Source organism: Maylandia zebra, linkage group LG18 (assembly GCF_041146795.1).
Source record: "Maylandia zebra isolate NMK-2024a linkage group LG18, Mzebra_GT3a, whole genome shotgun sequence".
Lineage (NCBI taxonomy): Eukaryota > Metazoa > Chordata > Actinopteri > Cichliformes > Cichlidae > Maylandia > Maylandia zebra.
This window is the reverse complement of record NC_135184.1, coordinates 20,387,737-20,409,785: the sequence shown is the minus strand read 5'-3', so window position 1 is coordinate 20,409,785 and position 22,049 is coordinate 20,387,737. Positions and strand designations below refer to the sequence as shown.

The following is a 22,049-nucleotide window of genomic DNA, read 5'->3' as shown; positions in this document are numbered from 1 at the left end:
AAAGGAGCCAAGTTAAAGGCAGTAGGAGATGCAAACACTACAGATCTTTTTTACTCCCAGGTATGAAATATTAAATGGAGTTTTAACGATAGCTGTGTGCACCTCAGCAGGAATCTGACAGCTCTTAAAATACAGGGCAGGGGTTGGAACACAGAGAAATGGAGGGCTAGAGAAATATACAGAATTAAAGCTGAGGGGGTGCATTTTTGTCTGGAGAAATTGAAGTCAGCTCCCCGCTGAAGATTTTGCTTTAATATTGTATAAAAATGCAGCGCGATCATGTGTTTATTATCTGTTCGAGGGGTATGAATGATGCTTCCTACGAAATCCACGTTATTTTGCTGTATGGTGGCTTCGTAATAGCTATTTCATTTAACTGCGTAGATATAATTGGTGCAAGAGGGGAAAAATAGATGTCTAATCCCCATCCTTACTCTCCCTGTCTATCTTCCTTTTCTCTGTCTTCCACATTTTTTTCCTCTTGTCTCTGGATAGCAATCAATAGTTATTATCTGCTGAGTGTCGCAATAGCACTGCACAGAGCCCCCATTCTGAGTTGATGGTGCTTTTTCATTATAGCTGACACTAGTCTAAACAAAGCAGGCCTATTTCCCTGCCACCAGACAAACACAGTCTCCATAATGGCACCAGATAAAAGAGAAGCAGGAGGGAAAATTGAGTTTCACATAATGGGGAATCAGTAACTCGGGACTACTTCTTTTCTCGCTCCATTTTTCCCTTTTCCATGTCTTTCTGTGAAGTATTTGGCTAATACACAAACTGATTGCATGTTAATTTCTTACATCTTGCCACTAGTCTATCCATTCCTCAACAACAATAGCATTTCTTTTTTTTAATCTAATCGTCCACACATCCATTCATACAGTTGTCTGTCTGCCTGTCTGTCTGTCCATCGGTTTGTCCTGCCATTCATCCGACTGTCAGTCGATAGGTGCGTAGGGGGTAAGGTTGTTTTGTTTTGACGGGGTTGTTGTTTCATAAAATAAATAAATGATATCTGCGCAGCAGAGTGGAAAGCATAACGAATGGCAGTTGGAGAAAAGGCAATTTGGGGAGAAGTGCACTGGCTGGCAAAGGAACAGAATGGGTTTTTACTGTGAAGTATAACCAATGCATTACAAAACACATCACCAGAGGTTTATTGAAAAAGCCAAGTACCCCTCACGCCCCTCCTATGAAAATGGCAAACATTATCATGGCCTACATGGTTAGGCACTGAAAGTCACTTTCAGAAAGTCAAGGGAGAAGTTTTTATTGCAGCGGCACAATGAAATGGAGCCCCAGGTGAATGACGGAGCAAGAGGTGGTTAATCTACAACGCAGCTACACGTGTAGATGCAGATAAGTTTCATGACACATGGCGAGGAGTCACTGTTGGAGAGATCCATTGTGATGTTTTATTTACAGACTACAAAATTTTGCTATGCACATGGGACCTCCTACATAAATCAGAAAAATTACAGCAAGGCAAAGCACCACTTAAAATTTGTAGTGGGGTAGCTCACCAGAATTTATCTACTATACTAAAATCATAACCAGCTTACAAAAATGTCACCCTTCTTGGCGTCCAGAATATCACTGAAGACATTTCAGGTTTTATTATTTCTATTTTCTGATTAGTGAAAAATCCCCTGTCACCTACAAGCCACTGAGTGGACTGGGTGACATTTGACAGGCCGCTGAGCCAGCAAAGGCACTAAATGTAGCTTCGGAAAAGTGTTTTATAACCAGCGTTATTTACTTATCATTTATTAGCAGGCTCAGATAATCGTGCATCTAAATGAACTGCAATCCAATGGTAGAAGTAAGTTCTTAGTGTGCAACTGCCAAACCCTAATTTAGATATAAACACAAGAATGACATTTAAAACAAAACCCAAAACCAAAAGAAAAAACATAAACAGCATCAGTTTATATAGGCTACTAATTATAGCCTTACTAAAGAGCACTACCCCCCTCCGTATCTAAATCTTCCACAAGTCTTATCTAGAGTGCTAGTCTAGTTGTACTCTTCTACAATCTACTGTTATCTATTGTTATCTAGTTCTTATCTAGAGTACCTTTACTTGTAACCTCATTTCAAATCAGCTATGACTACTTTAAAAACCACAAAAACACCTGTAATCGACTTTGACTGTTTATTTTGGTTTTTATATGCTCCTGTTCACACTGACTGTAAATACCTTGGCTAAATATAGCTGAAAGCTGTGTCTTTGAAGATGCAAATTAAAAAGGCAATCAAAGCCAATCATCAGCTTTTAGCAGTGACAGAGTGAAAACCTGTATATGATTGGTCTGTTGTATGATGTTTAAATTATCTCCAAGGATGTTTTTAAGCTGTCAGAGAATAATTTTAGCTCATAAAAAGAGTTTTCGTATGAGTAGAAGGTGACGTTCACTTTCATAAACATCATTGTTTTTGTGTGGCATCACGTTTGCTCTTCTCCAGTTTACATTTTTAGTTTTATTTTGGCTGTTGATTCACACACTCAAAAAAATCAACTAGGGCATGTGTTTGATTAACAAAGTAGTAATATGTTTACATCACATGAAGAAATCATTTTTATGCTCATTAAATGATTCATTCTTTTTTGATGAATATAAATCAAAGAAAACTTTGATGAGTTAAATTCGTTCATGGCAATCCAATGAGAATGAGGTCCATCAAACCAAAGGCTCTGATAGCGTCATGTATTGCGCATGCTCCACGCCCACCGGATGCGGAAAGGTCCGTTGAGAAGTTAACGAGCGCACGTGGAGTTACTTCTTTGGCATACCTGATAGTGAGGTAAGTAATATTTCTTGATATATTTATTTAGGTTAGTGGAGTGAGAGATAAATACTATTAGTTAAAAAATTTTACCTGTGTAGTGTGGAGATTTATATATAGCAGGGAGGTTGTAGACCCAAACATTTTTCAAATGTAAGTCGGTGAATTTAATGTTTTTTTTTAAAACTTAACCGGAGTCGCTAATTGTTGCAACAGAGCAAAAACTGATGAGGTTATGTTGGAGGTTCCATTTTTTTAGGGCAGAAATACCGGGGTTACTCGCATATCTCACGGAGGAATAAACCATACACACGTTGTTTAGAGTTTTACATCAGAGGGACACACCTTCCTCTGCGCCATCATTTATTGCACACACACTTCCGTATTTATACCTTTCAGGTTAAGAGCACATACATATATGATAGGGCAACACCCCCACTTGCTCTTAACACTATACATTACACATTTACATGATATACATATTTACATGATATTCACATATCAACGTTTTATGTTCCAAACAAAATATGCGTAAATTTATCTATTTTCACTTTACTTACAGATTTAGTCATGATGTCTGCTACCATGTCTTCTGTTGCACAATACTTAACTTGTACTTCCTTCTCAGTTATAGCAGACCTAATAAAGTGATACTTGATATCGATGTGTTTACATCTTTGACGGTTTATAGGATTTTTGGACAATGCAATTGCACCTTGATTGTCTGCAAGAATGGTAACTGGTGAATATTGCCTTTTAATGTCCATGCCATTAAGTAGCTGTGAGAGGTATAAGCTTTCTTGTACTGTGGCGGCCATCGCCATGTACTCTGCCTCGCACGTTGACAAAGCTACTGTAGCTTGCTTCCTGGTTTTCCAGCAGATCACTGGCCCATTTTTGGATAGTACAAAACAATAACCCGTTGTACTTCTCCTGTCACTCAAGTCTGTGGCCCAATCTGCATCGCTGTATGCTATAAGATTTAGGTTTCCTTCTATCCTTTTATAGCACAGCTCTTTGTTTAGTGTCCCCTTAAGGTAACGTAATACATGTTTTGCTGCTGTCCAATGATGCTCTTTTGGCTCAGACAGGGATTGTGACAGTTTGCTCACTATCCAACTCAAATCTGGTCTTGTACATGTCATTAAGTAAATCAAACTGCCCACTAATTCTCTATATTTTCCTGAATCAACTGATTCACCATGTGCACCAAAATCATTTTTGAGTTCACAAGGAGTAGAACGTGGCTTACAGTCAGACATTTTGAACTTTTCCAGGATTTTTGTGATGTACCGTGTCTGATTTAGTCTTATCTCATGGTTCTCTTGTATACAGTCAATACCCAAGAAATGTTTGAGCTCACCAAGATCCTTCATTTTAAATTTCTCATCCAACATTTGTTTCACGTTTCTGATAGCGTCTTCACTGTTGGCAGCTATGATTACATCATCAACCCAGATGATAAGAATCACTGTCTCACTCGCTGTCTGTCTGGAATATACACAATGGTCTACAGGATTTTGTTTGTAACCTTTTTCACATAAATGGTCATGTAACATCTTATTCCAGTTCCTGCCAGATTGTTTCAAACCATATAGTGATTTGTTTAGTTTACAGACCAGTTTTTCACCTGTGTCTGACTTTACTTCAAAACCTTCTGGTTGCTGCATATACACCTCACAATCGATTGGGGCGTGCAAATAAGCAGTCTTCACGTCCATTTGATGGAGTTTAAAGTTGTGCTGTACTGCTAATTGCATCAGCGTACGCACTGACGTCATATCTGCAGTCGGCGAAAAGGTTTCTTTGTAATCAATGCCTTGAACTTGGCTATAGCCTTTAGCAACATATCTTGCTTTAAATGTTTTAGTCTGATTTGGGTTCTCTTTTATCACATACACCCATCTCCCCCCCACTGCATTTTTACCTTCTGGCAGCGTGGTTAAAGTAAACGTATTATTGTCTTTCAAGGATCTTATTTCATCTTCCATAGCATCTGACCAACACTTAGAGTTCGATGACTGCATAGCTTCTTCAAAAGTCTTTGGTATGTCGTACATCACCCTGTAACAGTAATCTACAGTCAGTGATGTTTGGTCGTCTTCTGCAGTTTGGACATAGTCTTTCAGGTAATCTGGCCTTCTCCTGTTTCGTTTGGGATATCGTTCAGACTCTGTTCTATCACTCTGTTTGTCTGAGTTTTGTGCATCATTTATGCCATTGTCCTGAATGTCACTTTCAGGTTCCAGGATCATACTTTCATCTGATCTCTGGTCATTCCCTGTTTTGTCCTTTCTAGCGGGGTACTTCAAGATGTCCCCTGGAGTCAAATCATCATCTCCATTGTCATCAACCTGAGTGGTCTGGGTTTGGTGCTCAACTACACTTTTAGTGAGGAACTTGACCAACCTATGTCTAAGAACTCGTCCTGTTTTAGGGTAGTAGATTAGATACGACGGACTGTTTTTATCGTAACCCACAAAAACTCCTTCGTCACATCTTGCGTCTAACTTTTTTTTGTTGTGCCCGTAACCATAGCAAACTGATCCAAAAATCCCCATCCTCGACATGTCTGGCTTCTTTCCTGTCAGCATGTAATAAGGGGTTTGCTTTGTGCGTTTGTTGTAACACCTATTACGAATTACTGCGGCAGTCATAACAGCATAAGTCCATAATCTTTTTGGCAGGTTACTTTCGATCAACATACACCGTGCCATTTCAAAAAGTGTTCGCCATTGTCTCTCGGCAGTCCCATTCTGATGAGGTGAATACGGCGCTGATGTCTCATGCCTTATCGTGTTTTTATTTAACAATGTCTGAAACTCTTTAGATGTAAATTCAGTTCCATTGTCTGATCTGATTCTCTTTACTTGCCCATAGGGGGCGACGTCTGCCAAAAACTTTTCAGTTGCTTTTACGGTGTCACTTTTAGCCTTTAGAAAGTACACAAACATTGTGCCTGAGTAATCATCAGTAAATGCTAACGTGTACCTGAACCCGTCTTTAGCTTCTGGTTCTATCGGTCCAGCTAAGTCAGTGTGCACTAGCTCTAATGCTTCTTCTGCTCTTTCATCAGGCTCTCTATTCCTGGTTTGGATAAATTTGCCTTTTGTACACACTTCACAGTCTTGGTAATGTTTAGCTTTACCTTTTATTTTCATACCCTCGGTAATGTCCTCTAGTTTAACCAAGTCTTCATAGTTGCAATGGCCGAGGATTTTGTGCCAAGTTTCTACATCATGACAGCCATTGCATTCGTCGTTGTCAACATAATGATCAGATGTAACACTGTTCAAATAGTATAGGCGTTCATATTCACTTATCTTAAACCTTGTCCCGTTCTTATGGATAAGCTGGTTGCAGCCCTTCTTGAAGGTTACTGAGGCTCCTTTGGCCGTTGCCGCCTGAACCGAGAAGATATCTTGCGGGTAAGAGGGAATGTAAAGTGCTCCCTCCAGTGTCGCCTTCACCTTTTGTCCCTCGCTGTCTTGTAGATAGACCTCCACATCTCCCCTCTTCAGTGCGACCCCACTCGTCCTCGTTCCGTCAGCTAATTCCATGAAGTGTCTTCCAGGTGTGAATGTCTCATCAAAACTCTTAAATCTTTGAATGTCCGTAATAATGTGAGAAGTGGCCCCTGTATCAACCATTAGGCCTCTCTGTTTCAGCCCTTGATTTCCACAGTCTTTGGCTTTGAACGCGAAACTATGATCTTCTGCATCAGTTACGTGTTTAGCAGTAATCTTCTTTCGTCGGCGACAGTCGCTGTCCTTATGCGTTGAGCTTTTACAGTAACCGCACCACTGCTTCACTTTTTGTTCTTTCCTTTCGGTCTTTGTGTAACACTCACGTGCTATATGACCCTCTTTTCCACAGTTGTAACATATTATTTCTGCATTGTCTCTCTCTTTCTTCCAGTTATTTGCCTTCATCACATTGTCTTCAGAACATGTGGCCTTTTCGGTGCTCTCGTAGCTTCTTAATTTAGCTTTGAATTCACTAAATGTCATTGCTTTGTCACTGTGGGTTACATGTATGGCAAACGGCTTGAAAGATTCAGGCAACCCTTTTAGCACCATTGCAATAAGCAGTCCATCACTTAATGTCTCTTCTGCATTCCTCAGAGCTGTAATGGCAGTCTCAGCCCTTATCATATAGTCTGTGACGCTCTCACTGGGAGTTTTCTGTAGCGACGTTAGCTCCGTGTACAGGCTAATCACACGTGGTGTACCCTTACCGGCGTAGTGCTCTCTCAGAATCTCCAACGCTTTTCGTCCGTCATCCTTGGCATCTCTCATCACGAGTGAAAGACTTCTATCATCCAATACTTGGATTAGCTCTGCATAAGCTACTTCATTCTTTTCATCCAAGTCCTTGTCTTCTTCCTCCGACTCGCCGGGCTCGTTCAGAATGGCAGCCTTTAGCCCAAGTAGCCGCAGGTATCCCAGGAACTTTGTTTCCCACAGTTCATAGTTTCTCTCGTCTCCGTCGAAGCATAGACGGTTCCACCGGCTTCCCACATCCCTTCTGGGCCCATAACCTGTTGGAGGTTCCATTTTTTTAGGGCAGAAATACCGGGGTTACTCGCATATCTCACGGAGGAATAAACCATACACACGTTGTTTAGAGTTTTACATCAGAGGGACACACCTTCCTCTGCGCCATCATTTATTGCACACACACTTCCGTATTTATACCTTTCAGGTTAAGAGCACATACATATATGATAGGGCAACAGGTTATTTTGGTAAGTTCGTTTTTTTGTTTTTGTTTCTGTCGACTTTGAATGAGGTGTGTTTCATGGTTATCTGCGTTGGTAGGACTGTTTTTCTTCTCTGGAGTTAGCTAACTTTGAAGAGCGGGAAAGCCGCGTAGAGCCGTAACGTCTTCGCATATAGCTCCATGAATGAAGGGTTACTTTCTGCTTAACCGGAGTTGGTGATTGTTGGTAGTAGTGGTAAGACTGACCGACATGGTTTTGGTGATTTTATGAGTGTTTTATGGTGCTCTATCTAAAATTCCTGTTTTTGTCAGTGGAGTTTAGTCGCGGGCAACCGCATTAACTGGATTGATGAAAGGTTTAATTCAACTAAACCAGCGTTTAGGGGAGTTAATAACAAGGAGTAAGATAAAATCTGTCACAATAATTGCATGTGCATTTTCTTTTTTTGTAATATATTCACTTAATTTTTGAATTCAGAATGATTTAGGTGGATAATTGTTTGGGTTATAGTTTCTCTGGTGCTCTGCATTAGGCTGACTAACGGTGCGTTCACACCGAACGCGATAGATGCCCCTAGCTGATCTCGTGCACATTTGCACCTCGAAGCGCGTCCAGCATGAACTGGTCGAGGTTTATATGCAATTTTCACGCGTATGAAGAAGAGATCTGGGAGGAAGTAGTGCCAGACGGTATGTTATTAAAATGGCAGCTGTCAATCTAGCGTTTGAAGAAAGAGTCTCCCTTCTCTATTTGCTGTGGAGAGCAGAGCAGTGCCTAAAGGACGTCCTCACTGTACCTGGGTCCATCAGGTCTTCCACAAGCGTGAGCAGTTTGGTGAGTTTCACCACTTGCTCCAGAAGCTCCGTCTGGATGACGGCCGCTTTCAGCTGTACCACCTTCTGTCCCTTGCCGAGTTTGAGAAGCTGCTGTCCCGCAGATTTTACCAACTCGAGCGGTAGACGTGATAAGCGCGAATGCACAAAATGCACCACACAAACTGCAGTGCGTATTTTACTTCGCGCTTCAAAGGCGTCAGTCGTGTGAAGTAGGCAGAAAAGCGTTTTCTCAATGCAAATCTGCTTCCGAAGTTTAGCTGGACCCCCAGTCGCGCTTCATCGTGCTCCTCCATTGACTTTACATGTAAACCTGAAGCTCTGGTCGCGTCTATCGCGTTCGGTGTGTACGCACCGTAACAGTCTTCACATTTCACAGTATGTAGATATTAACACAAATTTGTCAGAGTAATAACTTTGTTTTAATTAATTTCTCTCCCCAGAAATACATCACAAAATAAAGCCACATTCCCATGCTCTGAGATTCTTATGCACCTCCTCAACAATACATGGTAAGTTCATGTTTGCCTTATTATTATTATTATGTTATTTATTTATTTTTTTTGGATGATGCAGAAGTTTAATCTCCTTGACGTTTTCTAATGCATATTTCATTTTTTTATCAGTGACGTGTATGTGGCAGTGCAAGCATTGTGTTACCAGAGAGAGCAGCAGGTACAAATTACTTCAACATTATAAACTACATCATCATTACGGAATAGGTCAACATTATCTGTGCATATATGTTAATTGTCCGTGCACATTTAAGACTTGGAGTGGACTGAACACTCATGTCTATAAAGCTCATTCATCTCAGTTTACACAGACAGCTTCAAGTTCAGTAACTTTTAAATGTGAGTTATGTGACTGCAGTGACGTCTTCTCTGAGAGAGATTTTTTTGTCCATATTGGAACACATCTACGAAGTAACGAGACAGTTAGTTGTGTGTTTCTTGGTTGCCCTTTCAAGACAAATATTTACAATACATTTTATACACACAAAAAGAGGAAGCATCATCCACACACACTTAAAGATTTTAAAGCCAGTGTAGTTACACGTGTGGACCCAGTTCAAGTGATAGAGTCCTCTGATAATGTAAGGGCTAGCTGTTCTGAAAATGTATCCTATGGTGAATTTGAAAGTGAGTCAGTGACAGAATGTGATAATAGTGCTGTTGAAAATCAGCCCGAACTAATTGAACGGAAATTAGCAGTAATATTGTTGAAATTGGAACACATATTTCATGTTCCAGCAAAAGGATTAGATGAGTTCTTAGAGGAGTTAGTTTTTCTGTTGAGTTCAGCTAGTGTACCTCTGACAAAACGTACAATTACAGAAATTTTTAAGAGCCATAACCTCCATATTAGTCAGGCTGTTATTGAAGAGCTTGCAAATTCTGTATGTGTTTCTAACCCTGTGGCTAAAATATTGGGAAAGTGTGGCCCTCTTGCCACTCCTTATAAAAGAAAACTATACTACATACAAAATTTTAGGGTTGTAGAGCCTGTTGAGTATTTTTTATCGATAGACCAAAGGAAGTCATTTCAGTACATCCCTTTATTACAGTTATTGCAGGAAATATTGAGTCACAATAAATTGCTGGATAGAGTGATTGAAGAACAAATAGCTCAAGAAAATAGAGAGAATCTGAATGGTGATCAGAGGGTTTACAGATCTTTTCGAGATGGGGAGCATTATAAAAGAAATAGCTTTCTAGATGGTGAGAAGTTGAGAATTTCTATTAACCTTTATATTGATGATTTTGAGGTTTGTAATCCTCTTGGGACCTCACGGAAAAAGCACAAGCTTTGTGGTGTATATTGGGTCTTGGGCAATTTACCACCTGGTTCTCATTCAGCCCTTTCATCCATTTATTTGGCAATCCTTTGCAAGAGTGAAGATTTGAGGACATTTGGGTTTGAAAAAGTCTTTGATCCACTTTTGAGAGATCTGGTAACTTTGGAGCAACATGGTGTGTTCATCAGTCAGTTGAACGAGTGTATTAAAGGAACTGTGAGCTGCGTCATAGCTGACAACCTAGGAGCCCATGGGCTGGCAGGTTTTGTGGAAAGTTTTTCTGCTGAATACATATGCAGATTCTGTACAGCTAAAAAATCTGAAATAAAGTCAGTGACTGCTGGTGATTTTGAGCATAGAACACCGGAACTTCATGAATTCCATTTGAAGCGTGCACAAGAAACAGCAAGTGCTTGTTGTGGAGTTAAGCGAGATTGTATTTTGAGTAAGAATCTGAGCCATTTTCATGTCACTGCAGGCTACCCTCCAGATGTAGCACATGATCTGCTAGAGGGCATAATACCAGTGGAGCTTGCGCATTGTTTTTCTTTTTTAATCTCTAAAAAGTATTTCACCTTAGAAAAACTTAACAACTTGATCCAAAATTTTGAGTATAAATGGGCAGATAAAACCAACCGGCCTCATGCAATTCCCCAGACTTTCTCATTAAAAAAAAAATATTGGTGGAAATGCACATGAAAATTGGTCTCTGCTTCGTTTGTTGCCTCTAATTATTGGTCCACTTGTTCCAGAGGATGAACCTGCATGGCATATTGTTTTGGATCTGAAGGACATTGTGGAGCTTGTTGTAGCCCCTGTCCAGTCTGATGAGTCGATTTCCTACCTTGAGTGTAAAATCAGTGAACATCGCCAGAGATACCAAGAACTTTTTCCAAACAACAGTCTTCTCCCTAAACATCATTATTTGGAGCACTACCCTGCTCTGATTCGGCATTTTGGGCCTCTTGTCCACAAATGGACAATGAGATTTGAGGCGAAACATAGTTTTTTTTTAAACAAATTGCTCGCCATACAAACTGTTTTAAGAACATACCTGTTACACTTGCCAAAAAACATCAGCTCGTGATTGCCTCTGACTTGCACTCTTCTGACCATAAGACACCTTTAATGGTAAATGTTGGCTCATCAGTACCAATTGATGTTCTGAAAAGTGATATCGCAGTAGCTATAAAGCAAAGATTACCAGATGAAACTGATGTCCATATTACAAAAAGCGTGTCATACAATGGCATGAACTACAGCACAGGAATGATAGTTGTTCATGGGCAAATATTTGGTTTGCCAGAGTTTGCAGAAATTCTGCAGATTTTTATTTTGCATGGCAGAATATACTTTTTTGTAAAAAAGTTCTCTGCTTGGTATCGAGAGCACTTCAGAGCTTTTGAGCTTGACATGTCACATGCGAGAGAGGTGTCTCTGATTGAGCATGGGGAACTACTCGATGACTACCCGTTAGCTGCCTATTCAGTGGGAGGCCTGCGTCTGGTTACGCTGAAGAGACACACTAACTTGCAGGGTAAACAGGAGTGATGTTTGTAAGTATTTTCCCCCTATATCACCTGGCACAGTAAATAATACATCATACTTTGCAGACCAATTGCTACTTAATTTATTGAGAGTAGATTTCTTTTAAGCATCTTATGCAAGAATTGTCATTAATTAGAAGAATGCAAGACAAATCTGGAAAATGCACTATTCACTTCTCCAGTAAAAAAATTCCTCGAGGCCAAGGTGACATCATCAAATTATCGTTGACATTAGAATTTGTTACACACACTCGCACAATAGTCAATGAGTACATCTTTATTTATTTTTTAAATATTTGATATTTGTCCAGGTCAGCATGATGCCCCAGCCCATAAGACTGAGGATCATTCTCGGAGAAGATGATGCCAGGAAACTAATTTTACCAGCTGGGATATCAGACTCCATTGAGGAATTGTGTCAGGAAATAAAGACAAATTTTGGAGTGCAACAGGATTTTCGTCTTCAATATCAAGATCCTGATTTCGGAAATGATTTTGTAAATCTGACTGCGATCTCTGAAATTAATGATAAAGCAACTTTAAAGGTTGTATACTTGGATAGTGTGCAGTTGCAAAGTTTTACAGAAGATGGAGTGACATGTCAACCAGTGCGAAGTCCAACACATTCCTTTTCAAGCTCTTCAGACACAGACAATACAAGGCCCGTTTCATCGTCAGGTTCATCACCGTCTACAAGACTGTCAGTGTGGCCAAGTGTCTTCACAGTCCCTCATTTCAGCTATGAGGCTGAACTGCAACTTGAAAAGGCCAATGCTGAGTTCATTGCTGGTGGAACTCATTTGACCCCCTCACCAAAACTGAAATCCCACCTTTTAGAAAGGCTGGCTGAAGAAATAATAAAATTTAAAGTCTATCCAACTGACAATGACCTGAATGAAGTTGCAGAAGCCCTTGTCAAACAGCATCCTTGTCTGAGGGAGCAGGGATCCTTTAATGGCTGTTATGGTTGGAAAATTAGCCTCAAGTATAAAATGGCCAATGTCCGGACCAAACTGAGAGGCCTGGGCTGTGCTGAGGTGTTGGTAAATTCACTAAAGAACAAGGCCCAAGACAAAAGTAAGGCAGCATTGAATGTGAAAAAGCCTAGAAGAGCAGAAGTCAATTACTGTCCGCAGTATCCAAAAGGAGAAACCACTGACAGCCTGGAAAAAGAGAGAATTGCACTGCTTTCAGAGGTTCAGAAGAGAAACAATGACAATATAGTGACAATGAAAATGCAGAAGACTTTTTCGTACAGAAGGCAAGAAGTTATTCAAGGACAGCCCTTTATTGCAGATTTTAAAAGCAGATGGCCAGCTCTGTTCACCGAGAAAGAGGTGCATGTCCTATATGTCTAACTTTTAGAGTGTGTTTATGGTTGACCAGTTATTTCTTGCTTCACTAATATTCACATAACATAGTGATAAAACAGCTAATAATTCCTGGTATGTCCTTCCTCTGGTGCATATTATAAGTGCATTGTTCATGTTTTTCAGATTGACAAGGAATTCCTGCGCATATCGACAGTACCGCTGCTATCTAGATTCTTTTATGAGCTAGACTTGTACACTCCACGCATGATGGAGCTCTTTCGAGGCAAAGGTGGGGTGGCTGGCAGAAAAATGAGACACATCATGGTGGCCATCTCCAAGGTGGGTTAGATCTGTGCTTAAGAACTTTTTATGCCCATAATCTGGCAATTTTATGAGCAAAGATATCTATACATATGGTAGGCAAAAGTCCTAAGAGGTTTTCATATTTTATACAAATTATATAAGCATCAGTCTTATATTAATAAGTAATTGATAAAATCGTATGGGTAATTTTGATCAAAATGGGGAAAAAACCCCCCAAAAAAAACATTAGTGTTGCCTCATTTTGTGTCTGATTTGGTTTAGACAGATGTTTTGAGGTGGCTGTAGCTCAGGTGGTAGAGCAGGTCAGCTACTAATCAGAAGCTTGGCGGGTTGGTCCCAAGCTCCTCCAGTGTGCATGCCAAATATCCTTGGGTAAGATACTAACCCCAAGTTGCTCACCGATGCATTCATCGGAGTGTGAATGTGTATGAATGTTAGACAGTAAGCACTAAACCCGGTGGCGCCAGTGTTCGACAGCCTCGACCTCTGTCAGTGCGCCCCAGGGTGGCTGTGGCTACAATGTAGCTTACCATGTGTGTGAATGTGTGTGTGAATGGGTGGATGACTGGATATGTAAAGCGCTTTGGGGTCCTTAGGGACTAGTAAAGTGCTATATAAATACAGGCCATTTAAACAGTTTAGAAAAAAGTGATTGGGTGAATGAATTGTTCTATAAAGGCAGCTTTGAGTGCTCCGAGTAGAAAAACGCTATATAAGAACCAGTCTATTTACCATGTGGCCTTTTGGACTCTTCCAAACTAAGTATTCCTTTTTCAAACTGCTGCCTAAAAGTTAAATATTGTCATTATGGATTCCCTTTTTTCTTAGGATGACACAATACATACAAGACGAGCATGCATCCTGAAGTCCTTGTGTGTCTACCTGAATGAAGACCATGAGAAACTTGTGAAGGAATATACGGTCAGTTATATTCACAAGTTGTTCTGTGTTATGTAATTTGCTCCAGGAGTTATGGGTAATTTCGATATATGAAATGATAAAATGTGACACCATGTGTGAATAAAAGATATTGCAATTGGTCCTTGTTTTGTTTCATGTCAAATTTCTGAGGTGTGAAACCAGAGACATAGAATTTAGTAAATATATCAGCATATTCACGCTGATTGCTGAATTCCTTTTTTTTTTTTTTCATATGTAGACTCAAACAAATGTATTATTATATTTTACGTCACAGAACACTGAGGCCAACACTGAAGCCATGGAACAAACTGTGATGGGAGTGTATGTCATACATCAGGAGGGTGCGGAGCCTGGAGATGACCCAGAGAACATCGGTGTCCTGATTGAAGGCGTGGAGGTTCTCACTGGTTTGAGGAGCATTGCAATTGCTTGTGCTCTGTTATTTGGACTGATATACTGTCTGAACCTAAGCTACCCACCGGAGCTCAAATGCACTTTTGAAGTCTTGCAAAAGATTATCATGAAGCTGGATGGACAGAGGTTGTCATCCAAGGCACAGTTCCTAAAAAACAAGCTAATGGGGTGAATGAGCTTGAAACGGACTCATGCAAGCCAGATATTTTTTTTTTTTTCTCAAGGTTTCTGCAATGCAAATATGTGTTTACTGTTTTAAAGTTTAAAATTGTAAGTTATAAAATGTTCATATAAACTATGTGGTTTGCTCTGTGGCTATTACACAAAGATTGTTCGTCCATAACTTAAAGTCTTATACACTTGAAGTGTAAACACTGATTTTTGCCAGATGGCAATTGTTACAAAGGCAAATGCACACTGGTTTTCACAAATTGTTTGAGTGGAGCAGTTATGCTCAAAATTGAATGTTTTCTCCACACGTTAAATAGCATAAAGTCACTATTAATGGATACAGCCTGATTAAATGGAGGACTAATGTATGCAAGCAACATAGTAATGTTGTAATATTATAGTAATGTTGAATGTTATGTCTGAGCTTTAAATTGTGTTAAAATTCATATTGTTGTTTGCAATGCATATTTTACTACATTTTACGAAAGTTGCTTTGGGGATAATATTTTTTGTCTGCAAACTATTCAACAGACTTATTTCATTTTTATTATTAGGGTTAGGGTTATTTTATTGTATTTTTTCTTTCAGTCAGCATGTCTTGATCTGGAAGTTCTGTGGTCTTGGTATGAGATCATTAAAGGGGAGAAAGCTAGGCTGAACTGGGATCCTGCCAACTGTTTTAAGAATGTTCAAGCAAAATAAAAGATGGTTTTGCAAGTTATCATTTATGTATGTTTCATTAATTTAATTAAAAGTAATGTTTACATAAGCAATACAAACACTAACTGAAACATGATTGGTGTAAGTACTACAGACATAAATTACATTTGTTCATTCAACAAGATTAACATTGGTGAAACAAACAAATATTTTACTAGTTCATGTAACAAGACTGACTTTTGATGTGCCAAAGTGTTTAAACAATATAACATGAATTTAAATTAATTTAATTAGACTAACTTGGTACAAACATGTTAACTGAATAAAAATCAAATTAACTGAATGTTAATGTTTAAATTATGTTACACTTACAAACATATTTAGTGTTGAAACAACACAATCAAGATGGATTGATTTAACATGATTTGTTTAGATGGAATATAGGTGGCAAGATGAAATTAAGTTCATCCAATGAATTATTTTTTTGAGTGCACCAACAAGATTAAAATGCTTCTTAACTTTGCTTGAATTTCTCAGGCATTGTTTGCTGCTTATGTCTGCTTTCCCCTCAAATTTCATCCATACTTTGAATAAAGAAGAGACATCAACTGAGCATAATCGGTGCTACACAGGCTGCACTACACTGTGTTCTCTGTGCTGTTCATTTGGATCAATTGAATGTACCTGCTATAACCAGTGACTGGAAACAAGTCTGGGTGGATAAAATTATTGCATAGAAGCAGAGGGGCTTCAATTTGCTCTTAAAATGTTATGGTGAAGCAAGAGGAGTCCTTTGGTGTAAAACGGAGTGCAAGGGGAATGGCTGACAGACTTTCAGGCATTACCTGAAGCCACGAAAAAGTGGCTTTATTAAAAATGAGTTATTTTTGCTATTACATTGTTCTAATACATACTTGATAGGACAAAGCAAATTGCTGCCTTTTTGTTCATAGAAAGCTTGTTTTAATAACATAGTTATAACATAGTTATGCATTAATATAGTTTTTCAAAAAAAGCCATGACCATAAAGGATTAGTAGCAAAGTAGTAGAATTTCACCTGTTAAAACCAAAAAGACATATCTATTTAGAATTTGGTCTCCCAGTAGTTTTCTTCCGACATCTTGTACTTGAGCATTTGCACAGGACCCCTGACTACCTCTCCTCTCTCTTCATCGACCTGACTATGCAACTTAAATTTCAATTTGTCGAAGAGAAACAAATCCGGTGGTCCTCCTTGGGCTCTCGTACTCTGGGGCCTCTGGATGTCTGGGGCCTGGATCTCCTCCATGCCTGCTTCATGCCCTGGGGGACAGGGCTATGGCTTTCTACATCCTCTTGCAGACCATTACATGTGGAAACCATTTGAATACAAGCGCGCTGATCCACACAGGTATGCACACGGGTGTTCACTGTTCGTAGACTTAAATTACACTTCTCTTGGCTGCTACTTCAAAGCACATTGTGCGCTGTCTGTCCTGCGTGCTGCACAACAACATTGAATATTTAGTATTTACTGCTGTTTACACTTAGCTAGATTAATGCGATGGTGTTGTGTTTAGTATGTTGCTTTGGTTTTTTTTTTGCTTGTTTTCTATTCTTTCTCTCTCAACAGGTGATCCAGGAGATTTTTTTCCCTTTCTCACTGTCCCTCTCCCCTTCTGTTTTTCTTTTCCTTCCTCTTTCTTTCTCCCTTTCCTATCCCTCACTCGTGCCTGTTCCATCTGTAACAACTGAAAATAAAATAAAAAGGTCGATCAAATGGACCAATACGGCAATGCCATGATGATCCATTTGGCAAAATCCATTGGGTATCCTTGTTGGTCTTCAGACAACAATTCTGACGGCTAAAGAACCAAATGGGACAGGCAAAAAAGGAAAAGAAAAAAAAATTTGTCGAAGAGAACAAATTGTGATGTGAGTGAGTCTTCCTCCTGGGAGTGAGTCTTCCTCCTTGTGTAGAGCTGCACAAGGAGATGACCTTGAAGGGGAGAGCTGCCAAATTTAAAACACATATAACATTTTAAGGGAGAGATCGTATATATCTTTCTGATAGTACCTGATACATACAATCTTAATATTGCAATGAACCACTGATTGAGATGAGGCTGTCAACACTACATTTTATTTTAAAATACTTTTTGGAGACTATTACCAATAGCTGCACTTTGTGCTTGTTCCGACATGTACCTGATCATGATCCTCTAGGCTCCATCGAAAATATGACTGTTTCTGGGGAAAAACTAAAGTGGAGGCAATGGAGACATTGTTATAGAGCCACAATACCCCATGTCTTTCATACATGTACAATGTTTGCCCCTCCACGCTGATGATCAGAGTACAAGAGTGATCTCCCTATTTGTTTGAAATCCACATTCCCTGACACAATATGAAATTCTCTTGCTGGGTAATAGCCCTATTATTTGCTGAATATTGCATTAAACTACTTTAGTTGCCATTGTGTTGTGTGCCTGGGAGAGCGCATGAGCTCCACTACATGAATGGGTGTTTTCGTGCCGTTCTGATGCAGTGTTTATGTGTTTAACAAGTGTTTACTTCAGGCAGAGATATCCTCTAGGAGCTATAGGTAATGTGCTGGTAATCTCAGCAGCAAAAATAAATAGTGTAATGATGATAAGATTAGCTGTAGCCCTGTGTTTGCTGACTGGCTAAAGAGAAGGAAGGGTAGCATCTGGAAAGAGTAATGGAAGAATCCCACTATCAGCTGTAGTTGCAAAGATAAATGTGCTGTAGGTAGCTTTGTATATATATTACAAATTAAAGGGAGCAAATGCATGAAGTTGACCTTTCAGTGGATTATGATCACATTATATTCAATATTTTGCTATGAGTGTCATGGGTTTAAGGAGTAATGCAATGAGATGAATTTTGTGGAAATGTTATTAAGAGTAAATACAAAGTCGGGGTCTATAATAAGCTGCAAACTTAGAGATTTGCATAAAGAGTTGTAAACATCTGAATGATAAAGCAAGTCGCAGTCGCTTATAACTGTTAAGGAATATTAGAAAAAACGATGATTACATGATGACTTTTTAGTTTTTGTCAGTACTGCATGAAAATGTTCATTCAAATTCAAGACATGCACATTTAGGTGAATATGTCCTTACCCTCCGTTGGTTATTCGTGATTATTCTTCACCACAGTTTGACAATAGTCTTGTCACAGGACTACGGAGAACAACAAGAAGGAATAAAACACAAAAATTAAAAATCACAGTTTTTACAATTCAGCAGTTAAGTCTTTCATAACTGCTGCCTTCTACTGAATGGGAAAGTTAAACCTCTCTTTGAAGTTAAAGGAGGAATCCTCAGATGTACACGCTACACACTGCCACACTATATCACATTTATGGGTTCATTTGCAGTATCAAATAAGTAGGCCGGGGGAGAAGATAACCTCCAAAATACTACGACAAGCAATTTTTTTTTTTTTGTGTTAATCTGCCAAAAGTCTACATACAGTGCAATGCATTTTTTTCTTTATCAGTTTACTGTGTCTACAGTCATTGCACAAACTGATTTGTAAACACATCTCAAACCACACAGTTCTTTCGATTCTTCATGCATTGGTGTTCTCTGTCTCTCTCTCCTCCTCTCTCACATACAAACACACACACATAAAAACACACAGGCATACAATTCACACCATTCAAAGACACAAGGGATGGTCACCTTCCTGCTCAGTGGGATGCTTTCTGCACCTGAGAAAACAATGCTGAAATACTGGCATTCAGAGAGCAGAAAGAAGCCAAAGGCCAGGGAGAGGGCACCTAACCAGAGAGATAGAAATGAAATGATTTCTTGGAGTACAGACAGCAGGGGTAAAAAAAAAAAATGTAAGTGTGAATAATTGATGAAATGTTTTTGCTTTCATGGTCATCCATTTGAGAGCAAAGGAGAATTCCCACAATTATTGCATAAAGATATTAATGCAACCAAAGAAATCAATACATATGATGCACATATTACGGCACATATCGTATCTGATAATGCACGTTCATATTCAGTGGCACAAATACTCACTTTACACATCTCTTTTAAAGACTATCTGAACATTTTTACTAGGCTTCTTATATCGCAAAAAGAATGAAAATCTAAAAGAATAAAAATACCTATAGGCCACATGATATAAATTTACAGATAAATTTGCAACTTAGCAAGTCCTTTCCTATCGCATTAATTTTACCTCTCTCTGTCTCCTCATTGAGACTGCACTTCTCCATGACGGGTGATAGCAGACTGTGAGGCCTGGTTACTAGTTGCTGCTGGTACTACTGTTGACGGTGCAGTAGCTGCAGCAGCCCAGACAGCTAACATGTTGGTTAAATTGACACATTTTGCTGCAACTAGTTTTAGTTTCTTTTTCTGTCTTAGTTGGATCAGGTGACCCTAAATCCTGCCTTAGTAATAGGCCTAGGCTGCTAAGTGATTCCCATTATGTGGTGAACGTGTCTTCTTCAGTCACCTTTTTCACTCACTATGTGTTTATCTCTCTCTTTTCCACAGTGTTCTGTCTTTCTCGCCTTACTGGTCACAGAAAATAGTTGCCCCTCCTTGAGGCTGGCTCTGCCAGTTTTTCCTCTCCACTGTCGCCAAGTGCTTGCTCATAGTGGATCTGATTGTTGGGGCTTTCTCTGTAATATTGTCTGGTCTTTTCTTTACAAAATAAAGTGCTTCAAGACAAGTGTTGCTGTGGTGCTATTTTAAAAAAAATAATTGGACTGAATTGTTTTTACTCTTTATGTCACTATAGTATCTTACTATTTTAACTTTTGGGTTTGTAGTAACAGATAACGTTTGTGATATCTTGTGTTTTACACCTCGTTTATTAGTACTAGCTGTAGTCTCTATTAGTCTTCTATAGTTATTTCCTGTTTCACTTTGAAGGTCTTTTTTCTGTCTTGTATCAGGCAGGACTCGAGCACATTGCTTGAACACCTGATGAGGCATTAGCTTTGCCACAGGAATAATAAATCCCAACAAGTCAAAAGAGCTGAGCTTTAGTTAGCAGGTAGCATTAGCAAAGCTGGCTGGTAGCAACTGGTTCATAACTTTCATTGCAATTCACTGGAACATTTTGATGCCAAACTGCAAAAGCAATCACGTGTATAAATAGCCTGTCTCGCTCTTTGTCCTTGTCGAGTTCTTTGATAATGTTCCATGTCATATTGGTGATGTGCCCTGTTTTTTGTTTGTTTTTAACTTTTTATGTTTAGTTAAATATTAGTTTCATGGTGTTTCCTTTATAATCTGTAGCTTTTGCTAATTTATAGACTTCCCAACAGTCTATATTGAGATTGGTTATTGCTTTTTCCTTTTGCAATTGTTGACTTTTAAAAGCCTATATGACATTTTTTACAATTCACAATTCATTAACCACACAGAGAAGGAATCGTTTAAATATGTTATGTTATGTGTCATATTGTGCTGTGTTATATGTAGTGCCGACGTAGGACAGTTTTCCAATTTCATTGTACTACTGTACTATGTATGACTGTGCAATGACAATAAAGAGTTATCTTATCTTAAATATGTTTATTTAAGCAAACAGTATGATTAGAGTTCCTCATGACTGGGCCAAGTGTCCTCTTTTTTGGAAATCAAAATATGGTCACCCTAGGTTAGTTGTGAGTTTATTTAGTCTTGACTTGGGAATAGTAGAGTTTTTACTTCCATAGCTAGATCAGGTTCATTTATTTATTTATTTTTTTGGTTTTGTTTTAGAACGTTAGCCTAAACGGCATGGGAGACTGACGTGAGTGTAACATTTTAGCCACTGCAAATACTCTTCATCTCTCAGGTTGTCATAGTACTGTAACCCTGCCAGCAGCAGTCATTGTTAAATAAACGTACAATCAGTGGCCTTTTTGTGTAAGTGTCAAGTTTCACCAAGAGTGCAGAATTGCTGAAAACGCATGCCAATGTTTTCACTAGCTTTAATTATTCATTAAAAATGTGTTGTCTGTTTGTCCTGATAAGCTGCAGACTCATTCGTTTTTTGTGTCGTCATGTGAGCATAGCTAGCTGCGCTGTAGAGAGTGCTTTTAACGTTCCATAGTCGATGTTCTTTTCCATGAAAATTACAACTTTTATTTTCCTACTTTATGACTGTTGCAATGGAAAAAAATGAAGTAACCCCCCCTCCCAAAAAACAACTTAATTTTGAATTTTAATGCCAAAACATTTCACGTTCTTTCCCTTCCTGTCAATTGTCCTTCACCAAGTTATATCAGCAAAGTCTTCCCTCCGTAAGTGCTTCCCGTGGCTTTAACTTTCAGACAAAAAGGCAAAAGTTTAGAAATCCAGAGTTAAAGCTCTTCCAACAATCAAGCTTGTTAGCAGCAGTGCATGGGGTTTAAATTGGCAGCTCAGAGGTGACAGGTGTGTGGTCCTGCATTGCCTGTATTTGTATTCTTCTCACTTTATTTAAGAGGATATGTGTGTAGCAGGGAGCAGAGGGATAACAAAAGACAGTCTAATCAATTAGGCTTTCTAGGGCTTTGCTTTGCTTTCTACATCCTAATCAGATACAACCAT

At 39.1% G+C, this 22,049-nt stretch overlaps 1 protein-coding gene across 3 annotated transcripts; it reads left to right on the top strand.

The window, feature by feature from the left end:
* The first annotated feature begins 2,669 nt into the window (after nucleotides 1-2,669).
* Nucleotides 2,670-15,437, top strand: LOC112430670 (uncharacterized). Of its 3 annotated transcripts, none has more exons than XM_076877008.1 (7): nucleotides 2,670-2,808; nucleotides 8,790-8,858; nucleotides 8,973-9,021; nucleotides 12,003-13,028; nucleotides 13,188-13,343; nucleotides 14,157-14,249; nucleotides 14,524-15,437. In XM_076877008.1, the coding sequence occupies exons 1-7, from the start codon at nucleotides 2,675-2,677 to the stop codon at nucleotides 14,833-14,835; spliced, it is 1,839 nt and encodes a 612-aa protein (XP_076733123.1). In that variant the 5' UTR covers nucleotides 2,670-2,674; the 3' UTR covers nucleotides 14,836-15,437. The 3 variants fall into 3 exon arrangements, with proteins under 3 accessions (XP_076733123.1, XP_076733124.1, XP_076733125.1); XM_076877009.1 differs by lacking the exon at nucleotides 2,670-2,808 and adding an exon at nucleotides 7,572-7,747; XM_076877010.1 differs by lacking the exons at nucleotides 2,670-2,808; nucleotides 8,790-8,858; nucleotides 8,973-9,021 and adding an exon at nucleotides 10,585-11,700.
* The last annotated feature ends 6,612 nt before the right edge of the window (nucleotides 15,438-22,049 follow it).

Coding starts and splice junctions, on each gene's coding strand:
- LOC112430670 (XM_076877008.1), top strand. CDS start 2,675: ATGAGGTCCATCAAACCAAAGGCTCTGATAGCGTCATGTATTGCGCAT. Junction 8,859..8,972: donor CACCTCCTCAACAATACATG/GTAAGTTCATGT, acceptor TTTTTTTATCAG/TGACGTGTATGTGGCAGTGC. Junction 13,344..14,156: donor TCATGGTGGCCATCTCCAAG/GTGGGTTAGATC, acceptor CTTTTTTCTTAG/GATGACACAATACATACAAG.